The following is a 22,961-nucleotide window of genomic DNA, read 5'->3' on the forward strand; positions in this document are numbered from 1 at the left end:
ATTGACAAATCTCTCACTCCTTTATAATGTATACACATGTTCTACTTACAGCACCACCAAAACATCCTGCCTTTTAGTCTTCCTCAGCAAGATAAAAAGAGACAATCTTAAATTCATCATATAAACTTTTATTTCAGATGTTTAGCATCAAAAAGAGTTGCATGAAGAATCCCCAGTTGATCTGTAGCAACTAGAGGTGACAGTTCAGCTATACTGTATTTCATAACAACATATTCCAAATGGAAATATTAAGCATCAGGTTTAAGGTAATTTGGGGGACCATTTACAAAACTATTTCAGGAAGCTAAGTCTGTTTATTGAAAGTTTGTCACAGTAAAATAAATTTTGTGTAGAAGTTTCTTAACATTTGGACCAATAGTTTAGGCATAAAAAAAAAGAACTGATTACAGTACAGGGGGCCACCCAAGTTCGCGGATCTTTATTTCGCAGCCCTCTATTATTCGCGGATGACACCCAGGATGTACCCAAGAATGTCTGTGGGTAGTTTTAAAGATGCCAGAATTTTTGCGGCTGGGACAGGGAGCCATTCGTTCTAGAGACAGTAATTTCCTTAAACTGTATTGTAAATGTGTGTGTGTGTGTCTACACACACACACACAAAACACATACAAATAGATAATATTTGGAAAATCCTCTCATAAATAATCAGAACAAATTTATTAAAAATGTAACAATCTTCCCTCAGGTTCGTGCTTTATTACTTTATTAATAGAGCACAGACTTGAGGGTAGACTCACATTTTTAATAAATTTGTTTCTGATTATTTGTGATTATTTTCCCATTACAATATTATTTATTTGTATGTGCTTTGTGCGTGTGTGTCTACACACACACACACACACATATATACAATACAGGTAAAAGAAATAATTGTCCTAAGGGCAAACACATAAAGGGAATATACATTTCTTTGTACACAAGTAAAAATGTAGTCCCCCCCCCTCCCGAATGGGTGCCAAAATTACAGCTACAGCACTACCACTCACAGGAAGTCAGTTAGCATTTAAACACACTGCCATAAACATCAGTTGTCAGTCATTCTCAGTGTGGTCCCATTGTCTATTTTAATTAATGATGCGTTCACGTCAGGAAAAACGGAAAGGAAAAGTTTGATAACCTGAAAATTATTGAAAAACTTGAGCAATACACAACCATTATCACACTATGCAATTTTCTACTTATCATTACACTTGTTACACGTCCTTCAGCCTGGGCTTGTCTACCGTACCCCTAGATCTCGCTGCCAGACTGAGGGGGAAAATTTCCAGCTGTTCCCCACCTGTGAGTTGTATGTTATATTAAAAATATAAAAATACTATTACTGCATTATTGTTGTGTATGTAATTTGAAAATCATCACAACACATCCCCATTAGGCCCACATGATATGACGGGGGAGGGGGGTCATTGTATAAGCAACAGCTACACCTGGAAAATTATCTAAATTAAAAAATAATAATCCCAAATCCCCTTAATGCCACAAAGCAACAAGCTGAAGGTTAAGTAATCATTTTGTACATCATGTGTTTACACATTATATAATTCAAACAGTTTATCAAACACAACACACCAATAAGTTGTCCATAGAAAATTTATAAAACACTTAATATTAAAAACTTGACTACAGTACTTTGAGGAAAACAGTGGTGTAAGTGCAGAGGTGTCATCATGGTGTAGTGTTGGTTAGGTGCCAGGAAGGGAGGACAACTCCGCAGATGAGGAAGAGTCAAATACTGTTCCCCGGTTGTCCTCGATCACAATGACTTCATATGGGTATGAATCAAGTTGCACAAACAAGTATCGGAACTCCCAACCAGAGGAAGTCTGTAACAAGGTCTGATATTAGACTTTTATAGTTACTTAGTACTGTATGTATTAGTTACAGGAAATTATCATAAAAGGTCAGAAGAATTGGAAACATTCTTCTGATATATAAAAAATAATATAAATTATGCATATAAATAATGAACAGAAAAAAACAGTTTTAACTACCATGACCCTTGAAGATGGCTGAACAAAGTGGCGCTACATTCATAAATACTGTACTGTACTAGCGAAAGTTCCTTAGATGAACCAAACTTTTAGTGTGGAGTCCGTAACTACTGAGGGTGACTGGTTATAAAATAATGTCTTCAACTCCTGTGGTCCACTATTGGAGTCTTATGAAGTCTGCTTCACCGAGGAACAGTTGACCACATTAACACACTAACCTCCCGAGCATCAAGATTAGCTGTTGCTGTTCTTCGCTGACCTTTCAGGTGGAACTTGATCCTCAGACCCTTGTTGCCTTCCACTTCATAAGACAGGTGACTAAAAGTATAAGGAAAACACAATCTCAATGGAGAATTGGTGAAAACGAACTGAAGAATTAACCATTTAAATCCATATTTGTTTCCTAACTGCATTCCTGAAGAGCATCAATTCTCCAGTAAAATATCAAAATAATAATTAATCCTTTATAAAAAAACAAAAACACTAATAATAAATAAATAAAAAAAGGCAAACCTACAACTTTCCTTATCCTTAAAACAACATCTCACAGCTGGGGAAAAATAGTAGAAAATTTGAAAAAGAAGTGATATAAAGTATCAATAAATCTATGAGTATGTAACATATTTTTAATACTGTAGTTTATTTTTTTGTGTTTATTGAATTGAATTGAAACAGTTTATTTAGTCAGAAAAACACAGATACAGAGTGGATAATAATAACAATATTAACATGGCTGAGCCAGTTGAGAACCTGAGCTCTCTTTGAGGCACCTGACATATACTATACATTTATCTCAAGGAAGTATTATGTAACATTTAGTATCATCTGGAATAGTACAATAGCATGGTAGTAATAAGAACATCTCATAATGTTACCACAGTTATCACTTCAATATTTATTAATTTTGTTTATTTATTACTTTTTATTTCATTTTTTTATTTATATTATAAGTACATATATGTACATAAGTTACAGTGGAATTGAAAAACATAAGTATAATAGGGGAGCAGTACAACATGGGTTGTACAGTATTAAGGTATTACAAGAAATATTAATACCTAGACAACAGATATTTTTAAGAGATGATTTAAAGGAAGGGAGCGTAGTCTTTGCTCATATAGACAACAGCTGGCTTTACCACAGCCACAGTCTGGTTAGTTACAGTACAGGGGGTCCTCGCTTAACGTCGGGGTTACGTTCCTAAAAACACGACGTTATACGAAACAACGTTAAGTGAAACAATTTTTCCCCATAAGAAATACCGTAGATACATTATGGGAGTTATGTTTCTGAGCCTCCCTTTGCCCCATGAAATACATTACATATATACAGAAAATCAATGTCATTTCTGTAGAAAATAATGCATACATATACAACTACTGGTACTAAGTTTGTATTGGTACTCAACGATGGGCAGAGGTGGTAGAGCGAGTGTGTGGTGGGTAGTGAAGCGGAGGAGGAGGATGGTGGGAGGGGAGGAGTATGGCGGGAGAAGAGGAGGAGGGCGGGAGTAGAGGAGGAGGGCGGGATAGGAGGAGGAGGGCGGGATAGGAGGAGGAGGGCGGGATAGGAGGAGGAGGGCGGGATAGGAGGAGGAGGGCGGGAGCGGAGGAGGGTGGGAGAGGAGGAGGGTGGTGAGTCACCGAGACTGTGCCAAGCCGAGAGAGCATAGCACAGCCAGATGAGAGAGGGTGATGCATCGTAAAATGTAGTCTGTGATGACGCAAAACGACGTAGTATTGGTTCACCGGGACAGTAAACAAATTTTTCGTCTCTAAAGTTTAGCAACGTAGTACCGAAACAACGTTAAGGACGACGTTAAGAGCAGACTTACTGTACTTACATCTGAGGACTCATTCCCTCTCATAACTGTTCTCAAGACCAACAGCAGAGCAAGAAAATGAAAATTATTACATTCTTTATACTTCTTCCTACACTTTGTAGATCTACGATGTGAATGCTTAGCATAGCCCAGGGGTAATCTCAGCAGACTGTATAGTACAGTACTACCACAGAAGAATAATGCCCCATTAACCTTCCTTAACCTGTCTCCTGAGATTAACACCAAAATTACCAAGACATAGATAAATAATACAGTACAGGGGGTCCCCGGGTTATGAACAGGTTCCATTCCACTTGGATTACGCAGTTCAATTCTGGTCACCGCACTAAAGAATGGATGTAGAATCCCTAGAAAGAATTCAGAGGAGAATGACAAGACTAATCCCGGGCATTAGGAACCTTGAATACGGTGACAGGTTAAAGCATCTTAATTTGCACTCCCTCGAGAGATGTAGCCTGAGGGGGCGATATGATCGAGGTGCTTAAATGGAAGTCAGGGCTAAACAAAGGGGACATAACAAAGTTACTCAAACTATCCAACCAGGAGCAAACTCGTAACAATGGTTTTAAATTAGACAAATTTAGATTTAGGCGCAAAATAGGTAAATATTGGTTTGGAAATAGAGTAGTGGATGAGTGGAACAAGTTACGGAACATCATCATTAACTTGAATCCGCTGGATAGCTTCAAACATAGGTTGGGTGGATATATGAGCAATATGGGTTGGGTGTAAAAGGGACTGCCCAGTGTGGGCCAATAGGCCCGCTGCAGTTTCCTCCATTCTTATGTTCTTATGTTCATTCCTGAGGACATTCTTAAGTCGGATTTATATGTAAGTCAGAACACATACTGTGTGCATACTGTACTGACAGAATAATGTTTAAAATCCCACTATAGCATGGCCTAAGTCCTTATATACATCTAAAATCACTTAATTTAAGACAAAAGAAGAAATAGAATGCCAAAATACAGTAAATAAAAGTAAAAAATAAGTCATCAGGTAAATAAAATACTACTGTATACTGTAAATTTAAAGTTTAACCCAGTTCGTATTAGCGGGCGTTCATAAGTAGGGAACCCCCTGTATTCACCTGATATGCTGCCTTCGCCCACGCCGACTTTCTTCACCATAACTCTTGACTGAATCACCAAGGTAATCATTGACCCTTGGATGGGCAACACACTTTTCAACAGCAGCACTATATACTGTCTGCAAGTATAATACATACATGTTACTGTACTGCACTGAAAATCAAATCACTATACACAAAGGTTTTAATACAGTACCAGTACAGTGAAACCTCCAAATAATGGACTTCTATATTCATATAACCCATTAGATAAGGAGTTTCACATCTAACGGACCCTCAACATAACAGACTTTCATCTCCATTTAGTCCGGTAAGTAGACGTTTCACTGTATGAAAGAATACAATTAGTACTAACATATAAAATATGGTATTGAAAATCAGGAAGGGTAAGTGGATTAATACTTGAACAGGTAAGTTGTATTTCTAAATAAAAAAAATACCAAATGGCTTACATTATTTGTAAAAGTCATGATACCCTTTTGTTATAAATAAAGTAAAGGTATATTAATATTGTGTGGTTGAGGACAGTAAGGGATTCAGGACACTGATAAATTCAGCATAGACTACAAACTGTCACTGGTATTGCCTCGAATGTGACATGAAAGGCAACAAGACTACTGCAGAGCATAAAGGAAAGAGAAAGTTTGAGTTAAAAATATTGGAAGTTGGATCCTTAGTGGTTACCTAATTAGAGCAAGTTGAAAAAATGCATCTCAATAAGGCTGAAGAAGCAGTTGATAAGATATGGGAATTAGTCAAGAGAAGTTATGCTCAGGCTGCATCAAGGGCATAGAAGGTAACCGAGAGGGAAGTACAGTAGAAGTAGTACAGGTCAGGCAGCAGCTCGGTGATCTGAGAACATTCTTGATTTTTTTCTTTTAATTTCTAAGATACAATAACTGATAATTAGAATCAACTACTGTACTGTGCTGTACTGGACTGTATCGTACAGCAGCAGACAACAAGTTAAAAGTGATCAGAGTGCAGAAAAAAATCCCATTATCTTTACATACTGGTTAGTTATAAATGCTATAAAACTTGAACCTTTTAAATTAAGTGAAATGAAAAAAATTATCACAGGTGGCATGGTACCTCACTGCTGAAAAGTCCCCGAGGCCATAACGCTGGATAATAATGGTGAGATGTAGAATTATAAGAGTACAGTGCTGTACTGTAGTTCAGTAATCATAATTGTCAGACATTGTCCAGAGTTATGGACAGCTTCCTGAACTTTGCTGCAGCGAGAGACTTCAATAAACTACTTTAAATGGTTAAACATTTGTTTCAATTCCCTTCCTTTGTTTGAGTTATTATGTTCAGTATTATACAGTACACACATACTTGTGGTGAGAAGGAGAAGAGAAGTTCCTTGAAGACTGAGTACATCATGAGGCCGGTCACCCCCACTCCGAGCACTACAACAGCTGTGTAATATGTAGTACGTGTGGCTTCCTTGGCTGCAAATAAGAGTTACTATATACAGTACAGTGCTGTTAAACAGCCAGGGAACAATAGAGACTAACATGAACCTTACAAGTACGGGAATCACAGAAACAATATTTATTTATCATTCACCATTTAAAAGCTTACTATCCATTCAGCACGTTGGTCTGTTCTTTGTTACTGTACACTACTTTATGACCTTCACTGTCTTGTTAGCACAGGAAGAAATCAGATTACTGTACCCAGAGAAAACCAACAATGCTTGATAGAGTCACACTGGTCAACACCTCTCTCACATCTGTACCATGCCGGGGATTGAACCCAGGACACAGTAGAGAGATGTTACTGTTTTACCACCAACACAATACTGTACAGAATTACATAGTGTGTGAGCATAGAGGAATAATGAATAAAAAAATGTATTGACAAGAAATAACTATATGATCTTTCAGAGAAAATGACATACAGCCATTCATTTAATAGAAATTCGCCCTAAGGGAAATAATAAATTACGGAATTTTTTTTACCCAAAATATAATCATTTTGAAGAAAAAGTACAATTTCATTTTGTATAGGGATGTTTGCCACATTATCAGCAGGATATTTGCTTAAAAGTGCCTTGTGCTGGCTAACTTTGTTTTGCATACGTGCCTCTGACGTTAAACTTAATAAGGGCTGGAGTGGAGGAAAGCTCCATTTTACTGAATTCATTTTAATTTATGATGAAAAATGATGACAGCTAAGCCACTGTCTGGCATTAGACAAATAAAATATCAAAAGTGGCATCCCCAGAGTAAAGGGGTTAATGGTGGCATATAACACTGACACCAAACAACTTTAGGTTATTTTTAGGTAATTTTTGTATAGGTCAGGTTGATTAGATCTGGTTATTTGGGTCATGTCCGCTGTCATTACTGGTGATCTGTTTAACTCTGAAGTCTCCCTGGGAATTGTTGTTTTTAACATTAACTTAACTAATCCACACCTGTTTTGCCTTTTCTGCCTGACCTCACTTGCAGCCTAAGAATTTAAACAGTTACTTTATAATCATAAAGATCCAATCACAAAAAAAAAGGTGGCAGCTCAATCTTAACCTTTATCCAGTAAAAGCTACATGAATGGTACAGTATTAGAGACAGGATAACTTACCTTTGTGTCCAAATCCACCGGATGTGTCAGACCTGACATGCTTGGAAACAGATTTTCTAACATTCTGTAAATTGTGATTTGTATTGAACTGGCGATTGTTAATGATTGACATCCAGGTGTGATTAGAAAGTTGTGATGCCATACATCTCTGGCATATAAACTTGTGAAGAGGCAAAAAAATCATCACGTTTGTCTGAAATATAAAGAATATTTTCAATATCTACCACAATCATATGTTAGTGAATTATTAAAATTTACTGATGAAGCAAGATTATTGCAATGATTTGGCTAAGGTTGCTTTGATTGGATCATGTCATCTGTTTCTTTAATGGTTTAACTACACACTGACACTGTGTGAAACTTGTTGATATGATTGTGAAGTTTCATAGGGATAATTTTATCATTACTTTTATAAGTTTACTAGTTAAGTTACCCAGCTTTGGTTGGGTGGAAGAACAGGGATTAGTGCACGACCATTCTTCTGCCATTCACACCTCCCTACCAAACCTCGGATGTCCATCTTCAAAACTGTGGACCGACTTTTTGTCTTCTAATCCTTTGGCTAAAAATTCAACCATTTAATATTAATCACTCATCCTAAGGATTATGTACTGTATACACCATAAACCAGTCCATGCCGGTCCGACTAATTACCCAAATGTAGCCGCAATGAAGTCAAATAATGGTCCTACATGAATAAATTGGACTGCCAATCACTTCTCGACTAGTATTTGGTGTCACAAAGTCACAAAAAATTGGAAAACTTACTTTAATCTGCATGTACAGAGGGAGCGAGTAATTACCCAAATGTAGTCGCAATGAAGTCAATCGGGCTGTGAATCACTTCTCGATTATTATTTGGTGTCATAAAGTCACAAAAAAATTGGTAAACTTAATTTAATCTGAGTTGTGTTAGGTTAGGTTAGGTACAAGCACGCGATCTATTAACTCAGATTAAATTAGGTTTTCCAATTTTTTGTGACTTCGTGACACCAAACACCAGTCAAGAAGTCATTGGCAATCTGATTTATTCTTGAAGGACCATCATTTGACTTCATTGTGGCTACATTTGGATAATTAGTCGGACCCCGTCCATGCCGCTGGCCAGACAAATATACAGACTTGGTCTTAGATCGTACAACAAACACATACACCTGTGTATAAGCTCATAATCAGGAATAAAAGATCATGTAAATTTCCGAGGTGATTAAAACAGACTATAACCTAAATGTTATAATGGATTAGAGTAGAGTAACAACCAGTGCCTTCCTCCCGGCGGGTTTGTTTACACTATATCAGCTGATGGTCTGCCTCGTTCTCTCACAATCATCTGGTAAACTCAAACATTTCCAATATTTAATTTTAACACAAAAAATACTCATTGTTTAACATATAAATATATGAAATAAATATAATGTGTACATTATAAGTAAGTGTTCTTACTAATAAAGCTATTTCAAAGGAACAAATCATAACTTGGTGTAAGAGGATATACTTAATATTTTATTCAACAGATGTAGCGGGAATATCTCGAGGAGCAGACGATGTTGAGGACCACCAGTGTGATCTGTCAGGGTGTGTGAGAGTGTGTGTGTGTGTACTGCCTCCTGCTGCTCCTTCACCCACTGCTGTATGAGGATGACCACCGACAACACAGACAATGTAAGTGTCTCATTATTGTTACAACATTCACTGATACATGTAACTTGGTTTGTTTCGTCTTGTGATCGGTCTAAACACCCTTGTATAAAAGCTCGCTTTCTATGACGTAACTCAAGTGAAGTAAGTCTACGTCAGAGATCTTTTGTAAAGGTTGTTTCACCAGAGTTATTGAACCCGCATTTGTTTTCCATATATTGTTTCATAATTGTCATTTCAAAATATATGAAATAATGAAGCCACAGTTAAGGCCTCGAAAAAGATTTTATCTCGGCATTTAGATAGCATGGATCCCATTAAAATAAATGTACAGTAATTGTTTATTACATTGTACTTCATGGCAGGTTATGGCACTTTATTTGTTAATAAATTGTGTTTACTGTGTCACCCCTCACATGTTAGAAAAATTGGGTGTGTGTGATAAGGGGGAGGGGTTCATGGCATCTCTGACATGGTAAAATTACCGTAAGAAAGGCTGATGCTTATTTATTTATATTTTTCCATGGGAAGTTCATTAAAATGCTTCTTTTAATGCATAGTACAGTATAGAGATCAGTGGAGGAGGCAGGAAACAGTTACTGTTGGTTCTGCTTGTCTTCTAACTGTATCCTCGGTCCTCCACAGCGGTCCGACTAATTTCCCAAATGAACCCAAATGTAGCCGCAATGAAGTCAAATGATGGTCATACAAGCGTAAATCGGACTGCCAATCACTTCTCGACTAGTATTTGATGTCACAAAGTCACAAAAAATTGGAAAACTTAATTTAACCTGAGTTAATAGATCGAGTGCATGTACCTAACCTAACCCAACCTATCTCAGATTAAATTAAGTTTACCAATTTTGTGTGACTTTATGCCACCAAATACTAATCGAGAAGTGATTCACAGCCCGATTTACTCTTGTATGACCATCATTTGACTTCATTGTGGCTACATTTGGGTACATTTGGGTTCATTTGGGTAATTAGTGGGACCGCCTCCACAGCATTTACAGTCTATGCATCAGCACAAATGTTAAGGTGAAATGTGCATTGAAAATTAACCATAGTTAAGTGCGGTTTATTTTCCCTGCAGTATAGCATATATTAAATGCTGTGGATATTGGCCCGGTTGTCGGTTAGGTTGGGTTTTCTTAGACTAACACCATAAGGAGTTGATAGAATTGGACGAAAGTTTGTGGAAATGATAATTACTATCTATTAAATTAATGAATGGAAATGGGAATCTATTCAGTGTCGTTAGGTATGTTTTAAAAGGTTTTTCTGGTAAGTTGGGGTAGTTAGGTTAGGTAAAGTTCTAATAGGTTCTGTGCATTATTGTTTCCATTTATCGATTCAATTGATTGTAAATAACGTTTCCATAGAGTTTCATCCATTTTCATCAACTTCTTCTCGTGTTATTCTAAAAAAACAAACTACCTAACAGACAAGCTGACAAATATCCACAGCCTATATTGTACAGTTTTGTATGTATAAACTTGTGCATATAAAGACACATAAATTGAATTGTGTCACAGTTTAAAGCCACTGAAATAGGATCATATTTTTGTTTTAGAAGGAGCACAATAGCCTTATGAAGAGTAGTGTTCAGTACCAGACAGTGTACAATATCATAGGGGTACATACATATCAGTGACAGTACACCCGGTACAGTACAGTATATGTATTTTTTTATGTCTTAACAAGGCACGGACATGAGTTTGAGGGGTTCTTTTTACTATTTTCATGGAACCAAAGAAAAGAAAAGAAGCATCTGTGTTGCATATTGAAAACTTCTGTTTACAATTCTTTAACAGTTTCTTTAAAGGAAATGTGTAGATTCTTAAAGTACATACACAGTACTGTATATAAATGACACACCATTGAGTAAATCACTCTTATCTTTTTCTGAGTTGATTTGATTTATTGTTTTCACCACTTGTCAGCCCAGTAGCATGTCTGGCAGTCAGTCTGTTGTTTTTTACATACTGTTGACAAGTATATACTGGGCATGTACAGGCTCTTGAATGTACCTGAACATGTACCAATATTGGTCAAGTCTGGTTTCAAGCAGCTCATGCTAGGTGCTGACACAACATTCTCTAGCAGGTTACTCCAAGAGATCACAAATTCATTCCAAAGAAGTTAGCTCTGACAGTTTTCTGTACTGTATTTCTTATAGCTGTTTTAGAACCTCTTATTGGGCGAACATCTGGTAACTCCAGATATGTACATATGACTAAATAATGCCCTTTGAGGCTGTTATAAACTTAACTAAATTTGTCCTTGCCCTCTATAGTACAGTACTGTATAAACGAGGAAATTGGACACTCCCTAATCTTTCATTGTAAGTGAGGTGTTTAAATGTTGGTGCCATGCATCAAACCTTCCAAGTAGGTTCTATGCACATGTGTACTGAGTCTCTGTTTCACACTGTTGGTAAGTTTTGGGCATGTGCTGTACTGGCTCCAGAATGTACAGTATCTGTACCTGTCCCAGTATTGGTCAAGTCTGGTTTTGAAAGAGCTCACACTCGGTACCGTCACAACACTCTCTGACAGATTGTTCCAAGAGTTCACAATTCTCACTCTGAAAAAGCTTGCCCTCACAGTTTTCTGGACTACTAAATACTGTAGTGCCCTCTGAGATATTTATAAACTTCAATTAAGTCACCTCATGTCCGTCTATACTCTATAGTATAAGCTAGGCAACTGCAGGCATTCTAATCTCTCTGGGTAACTAAAGTGCCATAGTGCAGGCACCATTCTGGTGGTCCTATTTTGTCTACATTTTCAAACAACTGACAGTCTCTAGCATATCTCATTGACCAGACGGGGTTGGATGTTGTGCATCTCTTACACTCATGTTTTGGCCTAATGGTTTTTTCTTTGGGTTTACAAATTTTAAACTTGAAATAGTGTCGGTTAGTGAGCTGGTGTACGTTTCTGAAACTGGCTGCTGTCATATTGCCATTTTTTTAAGACTATGCATAAGTAGTATAGGGGTATAGTAAATATATGTATTATTTAATAAGCAAAACAAAATCAATTGAATCATGGTAATCATTTGTTGGTAACTGGGGACAAAATGGTCATTTCTGAAATTCGAATAACGCTTGGTGGATACAATGAAAACAGGGAAGTACTACCGCCTGGGAAGATATTGGAAGCATAATGTACATAGTGTCTAATGGTAGACTCTGCTTCTATATGGCATCACGAAAATTATGGCCAAGTCCCAGGTTGCTGATCTGACTTTCTGCCTCCTTTACACACAATTGCAGGGTCTCAATTGTTTCTATTACTTTGACAACACAACATACATACTGTACAGTACTTGTATATTGTTTCTCACTTTTGATTTTTTTCATATTTGTATTTCTTTATGATTCTTATTATTATTGCAGCTATTATTAATATTTATATTTTATATTTTTTAGTATAAATTTTATTATTATTATTATTATTATTATTATTATTATTATTATTATTATTATTATTATTATTATTATTATTATTATTATTATTATTATTATTATTATTATTATTATTATTATTATTATTATTACCCCCCCCGGCCCCGATGTGGGTCAGTGACCTGTGCCCGGATGGGCTAATCCCCGTAAAAAAACAAAAGAAACAGTGGATACAATAAAAATTACCCGAGAATGTTAGGTGGGTACAGTGGGGTATGCTATAACGAACGGATCCTACTACGAATATTCCTATAACGAACGGTTTTACCTATAAAATTGAGAATGCTATAACGAACGAAACTCCTACAACGAACATAATTTAATTTTTTTTTTTCTAATTTATTGTTTTATTATTACAAATATTAATGATATTCTTTATTTCAGGGGTTTAGATGCATATTTATGCACTTTTTTATAATTTTTACAATTTTATATTATATTTTTCAGTGTTAAGTGGTTGTATTTGGGGGCCTGGAACGGATTAATCCTATAACGAACGAATGCTATAATGAACAAGGTTCTAGAACCAATTAGATTTGTTATAGCATACCCCACTGTATATTGTAATGAAAATGACTGGATGATGTTAGGTGGTTATAATGAAAATGACTGGATGATGTAAGGTGGATGTAATGAAAATGACCAGATAATATTAGGTGGATATAATGAAAATGACTTGATGATGTTAGGTGGATGTAATGAAAATGACCAGGTAATATTAGGTGGATATAATGAAAATGACTTGATGATGTTAGGTGGATATAATGAAAATGACCAGATAATGTTAGGTGGATATAATGAAAATGACTTGATGATGTTAGGTGGATATAATGAAAATGACTTGATGATGGTAGGTGGATATAATGAAAATGAACTGATAATGTTAGGAGGATATAATGAAAATGACCAGATAATGTTAGGTGGATATAATGAAAGTGAACTGATAATGTTAGGTGGATGTAATGAAAATGAACTGATAATGTTAGGTGGATATAATGAAAGTGAACTGAAAATGTTAGGTGGATGTAATGAAAATGAACTGATAATGTTAGGTGGATGTAATGAAAATGAACTGATAATGTTAGGTGGATGTAATGAAAATGACCAGATAATGTTAGGTGGATATAATGAAAATGACCAGATAATGTTAGGTGGATATAATGAAAATGACCAGATAATGTTTGGTGGATATAATGAAAATGAACTGATAATGTTAGGTGGATATAATGAAAATGACCAGATAATGTTAGGTGGATATAATGAAAATGACCAGATAATGTTAGGTGGATATAATGAAAATGACCAGATAATGTTAGGTGGATATAATGAAAATGACCAGATAATGTTAGGTGGATATAATGAAAATGACCAGATAATGTTAGGTGGATATAATGAAAATGAACTGATAATGTTAGGTGGATATAATGAAAATGACTGGATGATAGTAGGTGAATATACTGGATGACTGGATAATGTAAGGTGGGTGTAATGAAAATGAACATAATGTTACGTGGATATAATGAAAATGACCAGATAATGTTAGGTGTATACTGTATAATGGAAATAAGGTGTGCTAATCCCCGTAAAAATAATGACCAACAGCAAGTTATTGTAATTAATGTTTAAGTTCACATTAGTGTAAATAATCGAAGGTTTCTTATCACGCCACACACACCATAAACACTGTCTCATCTGTTATAAATTCTCTTATTTAGCTTGTGAAACACTGTCCAATTTTCATGAAAAGCAAATATTGTTGGTCAGTTTTTACTCGATTATTTTTTTCCTTTTCTCGTTTTTTCCCCCAAGACGTGCAGTTAACGTCGAGACACCACCACACTGTTCTCTCACAGGCTATAGTTTTTACCTCACCAAGTTCATCTACTTTTTATACATCCGGGAACAACTTGAAACTTTTTTCTAAAATGGCCTTATATTTTTTATTTCACCTTTTTTTTTTCTCCCATCGTTTTTGACTTCCTAAAAACATAATTTACATGCACAGACTTCAGACTATAACCCGGCTCAACATCCTAGTACAGTACAACACAACATCAAAGGTCAGTGATATTGAATAAGGTTTATTAGAATATTTTAGATGATAAACTTCATGATCGACTATGGCTCCGTATATATTTTGGGTCTCATGAACCTGACCTGACCTAACCCCCCGCCCTTATTTATTATTAGGGTGTTTCATCATCTGGTGAAATAAGAGGTTCCTTAGCTTCATGAAATGAAATAATTTTAGAATGACTTATAAATCTTAGTTAAAGTATATGGAAATAATGTCTCTGATTGGTGTATGATTATTACTTGTAGAAAAAATAATAATATTGAAGTGCCCGTCATTTTTGTATTTGCTCCAGTAACTCACGAACCCTGGCGTGTTTTTATATGACTTTTCAGTCCTGCTAGAAAAGCTTTTGTTTTTGGTTAACAGTGCCAGGTTAGGGTTAGGTAAGGCTTGCAAGCATTTTCAATCACAGCTAAGTGTTGTAGGTTGTGCCTGACATGTTCAACTTTTCGGCGTTATTCCTACAGGAGGGGACAGTACAGGAGAACGTATAGTATTACAGTAGTATCAACTCTGACTGATACTTAACCTGGAGACTTGTGTATTATTCTCGTTACCCTCGTTCAAACATCGCTCCTTTATTACTTATCAGTGTTCCCAGATCAAATTTTCCCAATCCGCCAAAATTTAACCGAAAAAAATGGTAAACCAGAAAACGCCAAATTTTCAGCTATATTTTATGAGTAGTGGGAGCCTTGATTTTGTAATTATAATCATTGTTTTGTGTAAATATTATTAGGGTATTCTTATCAAATAAAAACATGTAATATGTATTGTCTAGCTAGAAGTTTGTAATCTTTTGAGATTTAAAACAACCATTCATATTTTGAAATACTGTATGTGTATTGATATAAAATATAAGAAAAAAGGATAACTGCAGTAGGCTTGTTTTCACAACTCATAAATCATTGCACATAATAGGCCTGCTTTCACAACTCAGACATAAATATGTACTAACAAACTATATACAGCATACCTTGTACAGTCATGTTTTAAGATTCTTCGAACACTGCTGGAGACAGCTGGCAACTCATGGCCGTTTGTTTACTATACTACATAGTAAAAATTATGAATGAAGGTAAAAGTGATCGGTGATTGGTTACTTAGTTCCCCGTTGCTTAATGTACTGGTTGGGCTTTGTTGTTTCGCATTATATTATGCCTTTCTGCTGGTATATACTGTTAATTTGATTTTAAAATGGATAGAGCAATGAGCCATCCTATATGAATTTATGTTTAGATAAATAAACATAAGTAAAAATCGTTAAGTATGTTAAAGAACATCATGCATCGGGCACAGCTGTGTGCAGGCTGTTTATGAGGTTGCCTGTTTATCATTAATTTATACTAATATTGTCTTCAAACGTTTAATCCCTTTATGGTAATTAATCCAATTGTATCTAACCGATACTAAACAAAACTTCTTTCTAAAGACGCTGATTTCTTGCAACACAAACTGCTGTTTTACTTACCTGTGTGTGCGTGTGCGCATGTGGAGTGTGTGTGTGTGTGCGCATGTGGAGTGTGTGTGTGTGTGTGTCAGTCTGTGTCTGTATTTAATAATGACGTTGTTCAATTGAAGGTGATGGTAATTAATCTACGAACCATCCGTTTGACGGTGTGAATTAGTACTGTAGCATATGCCTAATACTTTTACAAGCCATTATCTAGCAATATCACTGTCATTCCAAGACTGAATATTGTAAGCAGCAAATGGCTTTTCTTTCGTTGAGTGACTCTTTGCGCCCCCCCCCCCTAAATCCTTGTTTCTGACTTGTGTCGATTACGTCACGTTTAGTCTGGTGTCTTTATAAAAAATATTTTTTTTCCAAAAATGTGTATGATGTATTATAAATGGATCATATGAAGATCCTCCCCCCCAAACCTACTTGGGGGGGAGGATCTTCATATGACCTAGCCTGGGGGGGGGGGGCAAGGGTCTCATTATCCCACAGTCGCTCATTGAGCAGTTACAACAGTAAACGTTATCCAAGAATACATAAATATATTGTGAAATGCATGACATGAACTTATTAAATATGAGATTATGAGATTGAAATATGAAAGATTAATTTCCTCGTCACAGGTGCCTTCAAGAGCCGGATCGGACAGCTGTGATCGGACCATTAAATATTGTAGGAATTGTGTTGCTATACAGTTGTTTCTTTGTCTCCGTCTCCCTCTCTGATGTTTTTCCGTGGTTGACCTTTGTAATTACTACATTGAATCGGGTGTGCTTGAGGACATTCTTGCTGTTTATCCCAAATTTGCTAGCCCACACTGATTAGTCTTCAATTAGAATATGACGTCCAATGTATGTGAAACACTGACCTATACAGTGTATACTGCAAATGAATATGATATATTTATTTCTTTTTTTGTGTAAGAACCTCTGTCCTGCATGGCAGTGAACAGTGACATTACCCACATGAATCTGACCTCTCTCTCTCTCTCTCTCTCTCTCTCTCTCTCTCTCTCTCTCTCTCTCTCTCTCTATATATATATATATATATATATATATATATATATATATATATATATATATATAAATATATATGTACAGTACAGCACCAGGAAGAAGAAAACACAGAAGTTCCCCAAAGCGCTTTCGTGTAATTCACATCTTCGGGGTAGAGGTACAGACTGTACTCACCCCTGAAGATAATAGTCCCCTATGTTTTCTGATGATTATCACATGCACCTACAGTGATTTACTTGCATATATATATATATATATATATATATATATATATATATATATATATATATATATATATATATATATATATATATATATATATATAAATATCTATTAATGAATATGTTGTATTTCTTTGTGTATGAACCTCTGTCCTGCGTGGCAGTGAGAAGTGAGACCACCCTCAGTGTCAAAACCTGACTGATTTACTCAGAATAAGCAAACTGTACTACAAGCTTTGCCAATAAATTTGTTAAACTAAAAACTAACGTGGTAGATATAGTAATTATTTCACATGCAATATATTTATCATATATGATACGGTACTCTTTCATAATAATTATAAGTATAATGCTAGGATTTGTTTGACTTAAATCATCCTGAATACATACTGCACAAGTGGGGATATTAGAAGAAGATTTTTTTCTTTACATTTATTATACAATTTGACAGATATTCAGATACATTCAGTATGTGACTTTGATTACATAGGAAAATTATTTCTGACACATTAATATTTAGTCCAGCCACCTTCATTCTCGATTACTTGCTGCAGCCTGTTGCGAACGGAGGCGACGTGATTGTGTATCAGTTGCGGTGTCCGCCTCAGGACCTCCCACTCACGGTGTGTATGCTCCTGTAGCTGCACCTGGTTCTCTCTTCAGCTGACTTCCACACGTTCACAGTATTGCCCCAAACGTTCTCTATAGGGTTCATGTCACAACCTTTACTTGGCCAGTCTAAAACTTGCACATTTCTTTGTTCTGCAAACCACCGCGTTACAATCCGTGCGGTAGGAATAGGACACCTATCGTGCATGAAAATGATGTTTTCGGGAAACGGGAAAGCATATGCACGCACCGAGGGAAGCATAACTTCTTCGAGTATTTCTAAATACTGTTCAGCTGTGAATCTTCCTTCTATGTCAGTCAGCTCACCAACTCCGTGGAAATATATCCATCCCCAAACATTGCAAGTCACATGGCCACTCCTTGCTTCCTCATAAATATGCTGTCTAACATATCGGGTGTTGTTCCTCCTCCAGCAATGTAACCTTCCGTGAGAGGTAGATGAGAAAGTTTTCTCGTCAGTGAATATTATTCTTCCCTAAAAATCTAAGCCTTCTTCAGCATACCGTCGAGCAAACTACAACCTGCCCTCGCGATGTCGCTCATTTAACTTCTCCTTGGTGGCGGGAGTTCTATGGTGAATGCCTCCTTCGTGAAGTCTTCGCGTGATTGTTAAAGAGGAAATATTTAATTGTAGATCCTCTCTTATTGAAAATGAAGTCTTGCAGGGGTTGGCCTCAGCGAAATTCCGGATGGCTTCAACTTGTGCAGGTGTTGTTCTGCGCGGCATTCCCGTCCTGTGGTGGTCCTTTAAACTCCCCATTGCTTAATCCAATAATATACAGTTGACCGAGAAAAACCCAATTCTTGTGCAATTTCAGTGGGTGAAAACCCAGCCTCTTTCATGCCGATTATTCTTCCACGTTCAGTGATTTTCTGCGTGTGGTATTCCATGTTGGCAGTGGCCTTCTACAATTGAGGGAGTGGAAGGGTAGTCAGCACTGACAACACCTGTCTCCCCCACCTTCCCGCCAATAACGTCAGCGTTATATTTTTATTTAATATGCATTTATAAAAAATAAACGAATAAATAAATAAATAAGATACAAATTTGTAATACATCATCCACATTTTTGGAAAAAAATTACTATTTTTTTTAAAGACACCAGACTAAACGTGACGTAATCGACACAAGTCAGAAACAAGGATTTAGGGGGGGGGCGCAAAGAGTCACTCAACGAAAGAAAAGCCATTTGCTGCTTACAATATTCAGTCTTGGAATGACAGTGATTTTGCTAGATAATGGCTTGTAAAAGTATTAGGCATATGCTACAGTACTAATTCACACCATCAAACGGATGGTTCGTAAGATTAATTACCATCACCTTCAATTGAACAACGTCATTATTAAATACAGACACAGACTGACACACACACACACACTCCACATGCGCACACACACACACACACACACACACACACACTCACTCCACATGCGCACACACACACACCACATGCGCACACATGAGCAATAGGGGTTGGGTGTAAATGGGACTGCCCAGTATGGGCCAATAAGCCCGCTGCAGTTTCCTCCATTCTTATGTTCTTATGTTCAATTTCGCAATCCAACGTGATGAAATCTGTTTGAACACTAATAGTTTTGTTCAAAGTTTCCACTTCGATCAGGTCTGCGGCATTGTATACAAGAAATACACATGTACAATATATTGATAATGCAGATATTTCAATAATTGGTGTAAAGTTAGAAACAAGAACTTTACCAAATTTGGCCGATGATTATTGAAACCTGGCGGATAATATTGAAAGCGTCACCATGGCTACATCTCTTCAAGTGGTTCAGGGAATGGTTGCTCGAAATGTGGATTTGCTTAGCTAGATGTGGACTACGGACACGTATACCTAATAATGAATGACCATCGGAGAGAGTGAGGAATTACGTGAATCAATGGTTATAAATGGCAGATACGTGCTTCGGAGGGCTCAACTTTTCCGCGGTGTATTCTCTAAAACTTGGCAAGATGTTTGTTTCTTAAACTGTAAACATAGACAGTGAAGGTTTACAGTACCTATATAGTGCAGGTATACAAGAGTAGTAAACAAGTCGATCAAGGGTTAGCCGACAAACAATTTTGGGCCCATCATCACACCATGGATGCGTGGCCTACCTGGGGGAGCTGCAGGAGTACTCGGGGTCAAGGATGTGTTATAAGGAAGAGAGAGACAGCGTGACTTGGTATGGCATGAGTTGGTCGGAGGTGCAGGCTTATGCGCCTCAGGGAGCGAGTTACGGGAAGCACGTGAGAAAAATGTCTCTTAGTTGGCGGGTGAATAAACTACAGGGTGAACCTTGCCTCACCAGCCTCCCTCCCCCTGTCACTCCTCTCTCCCTTCCCCCTGTCACTTCTCTCCCTCCCTTCCCCTGTCACTCCTCTCCTCTCCCTCCCTCCCCCAGTCACTTCTCTATCCCTCCCTCCTGCTCCTCCTCTCTCCCTCCTCCCTTCCTCCTCTCTCTCCTCCCTCCCCTGTCCTCCTCTCTCCCTCCCTCCCTGTCCTCTCTCTCCCCCTCTCCTCTCCTCTCCTCCCCTTGTCTCCTCTCCCCTCTCCCTCTCTCCCTCCCCCTGTCCTCCTCTCTCCTCCCTCCCCCCTCTCTCACTCCATCTCCCTCTCCCCTCCCTCTCCTCTCCTCCTCCCCCTCCTCCTCCCTCTCCTCTCTCCCTCCCCTCCTCTCTCTCTCTCCTCTCCCCCTGTCCTCTCTCCTCTCTCCCTCCCCTGTCTCCTCTCTCTTCCTCCCTCCTTGTCCACTCTCTCTCCTCCTCCCTCTCCTGTCCCCTCCTCCCTCCCTCCTCCCTCTCCTCTCCTCCCCTCCCTCCCCCTGTCCTCTCTCTCTCTCCCCTCCTCCCTCCCTCTCTCCTCCCTCCCTCTCCTCCTCTCTCCCTCCTCCCCCTCTCCCCCCTCTCCTCTCTCCCCTCCCTCCTTCCCCCTGTCCTCTCTCTCTCCCTCCCCTGTCCTCTCTCTCCTCCCTCCCCTGTCGCTCCTCTCCTCTCCTCCCTCCCTCTGTCCTCTTCCTCTCTCCCTCCCCTGTCCTCCTCTCCTCCCTCCCTTCCCTGTCACTCCTCTCTCCTCTCCTCTCTCCCTCCCCCTCCCTCCCTCTCTCTCTCCTCCCTCCCCCTGTCACCCCTCTCCTCTCTCCCCTCCCCTGTCTCTCCCTCTCCTCTCCCTCTCTCCTCCTTCCTCTCTCCCTCCTTCCCCCTGTCACTCCTCTCTCCCTCCTTCCCCTCCTCTCTCTCCTCCCTCCCCTCCCTCTCCTCTCCCCTCCCCTGTCACTCTCTCTCTCCCTCCCTCCCCTCCCTCCCCTCTCCTCCTCCCTCCTCCTCCTCCCCTCCCCTCTCCTCCCTCCTCCTCCTCCTCCCTCCCCTCCCCCCCTGTCCACCCCTCTCCCTCTCTCCCCTCCTCCCCTCTCCTCCCCTCTCCCCTCTCTCCCTCCCCCTCTCCTCCCCCCTCCCTCCCCTGTCCCCTCCCTCCCCCCCTGTCCTCTCTCCTCTCCCTCCTCCTCCTCTCTCCTCCTCTCCTCTCTCCCTCCCCTGTCCCTCTCCTCTCATCTCCCTCCCCTCCCTCCCCCTCTCTCCCTCCTCCCCCCTCTCCCCTCCCCTCCCTCCCCTCCCTCTCCTCGTCTCTCTCCCCCTCCCCTCCCTCCCTCTCCCTCCCTCCCTCCCTCCCCTCCCTCCCCTCCCCCTCCCCCCTCCCCCTCCTCCCTCCCCTCCCTCCCTCTGCTCCTCCCCTCCTCTCCCTCCCCTCCCCTCCCCCTCCCCTCCCCTGTCTCCTCCTCTCCCCTCTCCCTCCTCCTCCTCTCCTCTCCTCCCTCCTCCCCCTGTCATCTCTTCTCTCCCTCCCTCTCCCTCTCCCCTCTCCTCCCTCCCTCCTCCTCCTCACTCTCTCTTCACTCTCTCCCTCCCTCCTCTCTCTCTCCTCCCTCCTCCCCTTTCCACTCCTCTCCTCTCCCTCTCCCTCTCTCTCCTCTCCTCTCCCTCCCTCCTCTCTCCTCTCTCCCCTCCCCCCTCCTCTCTCTCCCTCCCTCTCCTCGTCTCTCTCTCCCCTCCCCTCTCCTCTCTCCTCTCTCCTCCCCTCCCCTTCCTCCTCTCTCTCTCCCTCCCTCCCTCCCTCCTCCTCTCTCTCCTCCCCTCCCTCCCCTCTCCTCCCCTCCTCCTCCCTCTTCTCCCTCTCCTTCCCTCCCCTCTCTCCATCTGTCCTCTCCTCTCATGTCCCTCTCTCCCTCCCTCTCCCTCCCCTCTGTCCTCCTCCCTCTCTCCCTCCCCTGTCCTCGTCTCCTCTCCCTCCTCCCTCCTCCCTCCTCTCTTCCCCCTCCCCCCGTCACTCGTCTCCTCTCTCCCTCCCCTCCTGTCACTCCTCTCTCTCTCCCTCCCCTCCCCCTCTCCTTCCTCCACCTGTCCTCGTCTCCTCTCCTCCTCCCCCCCACCCCACTTTCTCCCTCCCCCACCCCACTTTCTCTCCTCTCCCACCCCTTTCTCTCCTCTCCCCACACTCCACTCTCTCACTCCCCCCCCCCTTTCTCTCCTCCCCCATTACACTTTCTCCCTCCCCACCCCACTTTCTCACTCCCCACTCTCCCCTCTCCACTTTCTCTCCCCTTGTCCTCCTCTCTCTCCTCCCTCCCCTGTCCCTCCCCACTCTCCCTCCTCCCCCTACCCTCTTCTCTATCCTCCCCTGTCCCCCTCTCCTCTCTCCTCTGTCCACCCTCTTCCCCCCCCCCTGTCCTCCTCTCTCCCTCCCTCCCCCCACTTTTCTCCTCTTCCCTCCTTCCCTCCCCACTGTCCTCCTCTCCTCCCCTCCCACTGTCCCCTCCCCTGTCCTCCCCACTCAATTTCCCCCCTCCCCACTCCACTTCTCTCCCTCCCCCCACTCATCTCCTCTCTCCCTTCCCACACCCCT

At 40.0% G+C, this 22,961-nt stretch overlaps 1 protein-coding gene across 6 annotated transcripts; it reads right to left on the bottom strand.

The window, feature by feature from the left end:
- Positions 1–859: 859 nt before the first annotated feature.
- On the bottom strand, positions 860–15,724 carry LOC121868813 (mitochondrial import inner membrane translocase subunit Tim21-like). Of its 6 annotated transcripts, XM_042369768.1 has the most exons (7): positions 8,797–8,830; positions 7,971–8,099; positions 7,538–7,730; positions 6,287–6,402; positions 4,946–5,064; positions 2,231–2,330; positions 860–1,844 (listed from the first exon to the last, which is right to left on the bottom strand). In XM_042369768.1, the coding sequence occupies exons 2-7, from the start codon at positions 8,055–8,057 to the stop codon at positions 1,704–1,706; spliced, it is 756 nt and encodes a 251-aa protein (XP_042225702.1). In that variant the 5' UTR covers positions 8,058–8,099; positions 8,797–8,830; the 3' UTR covers positions 860–1,703. The 6 variants fall into 6 exon arrangements, with proteins under 6 accessions (XP_042225702.1, XP_042225708.1, XP_042225704.1 ...); XM_042369774.1 differs by lacking the exons at positions 7,971–8,099; positions 8,797–8,830 and adding an exon at positions 15,704–15,724; XM_042369770.1 differs by lacking the exon at positions 7,971–8,099 and having other exon boundaries at positions 8,797–8,867.
- Between the last annotated feature and the right edge of the window lie 7,237 nt (positions 15,725–22,961).

Source organism: Homarus americanus, unplaced genomic scaffold (genome assembly GCF_018991925.1).
Source record: "Homarus americanus isolate GMGI-L3 unplaced genomic scaffold, GMGI_Hamer_2.0 scaffold30535, whole genome shotgun sequence".
Lineage (NCBI taxonomy): Eukaryota > Metazoa > Arthropoda > Malacostraca > Decapoda > Nephropidae > Homarus > Homarus americanus.

Coding starts and splice junctions, on each gene's coding strand:
- LOC121868813 (XM_042369768.1), bottom strand. CDS start 8,057: ATGGACATCCGAGGTTTGGTAGGGAGGTGTGAATGGCAGAAGAATGGT. Junction 6,403..7,537: donor CGGTGGATTTGGACACAAAG/GTAAGTTATCCT, acceptor TCTTATTTGCAG/CCAAGGAAGCCACACGTACT. Junction 5,065..6,286: donor TCTTCTCCTTCTCACCACAA/GTATGTGTGTAC, acceptor TTATACTTGCAG/ACAGTATATAGTGCTGCTGT.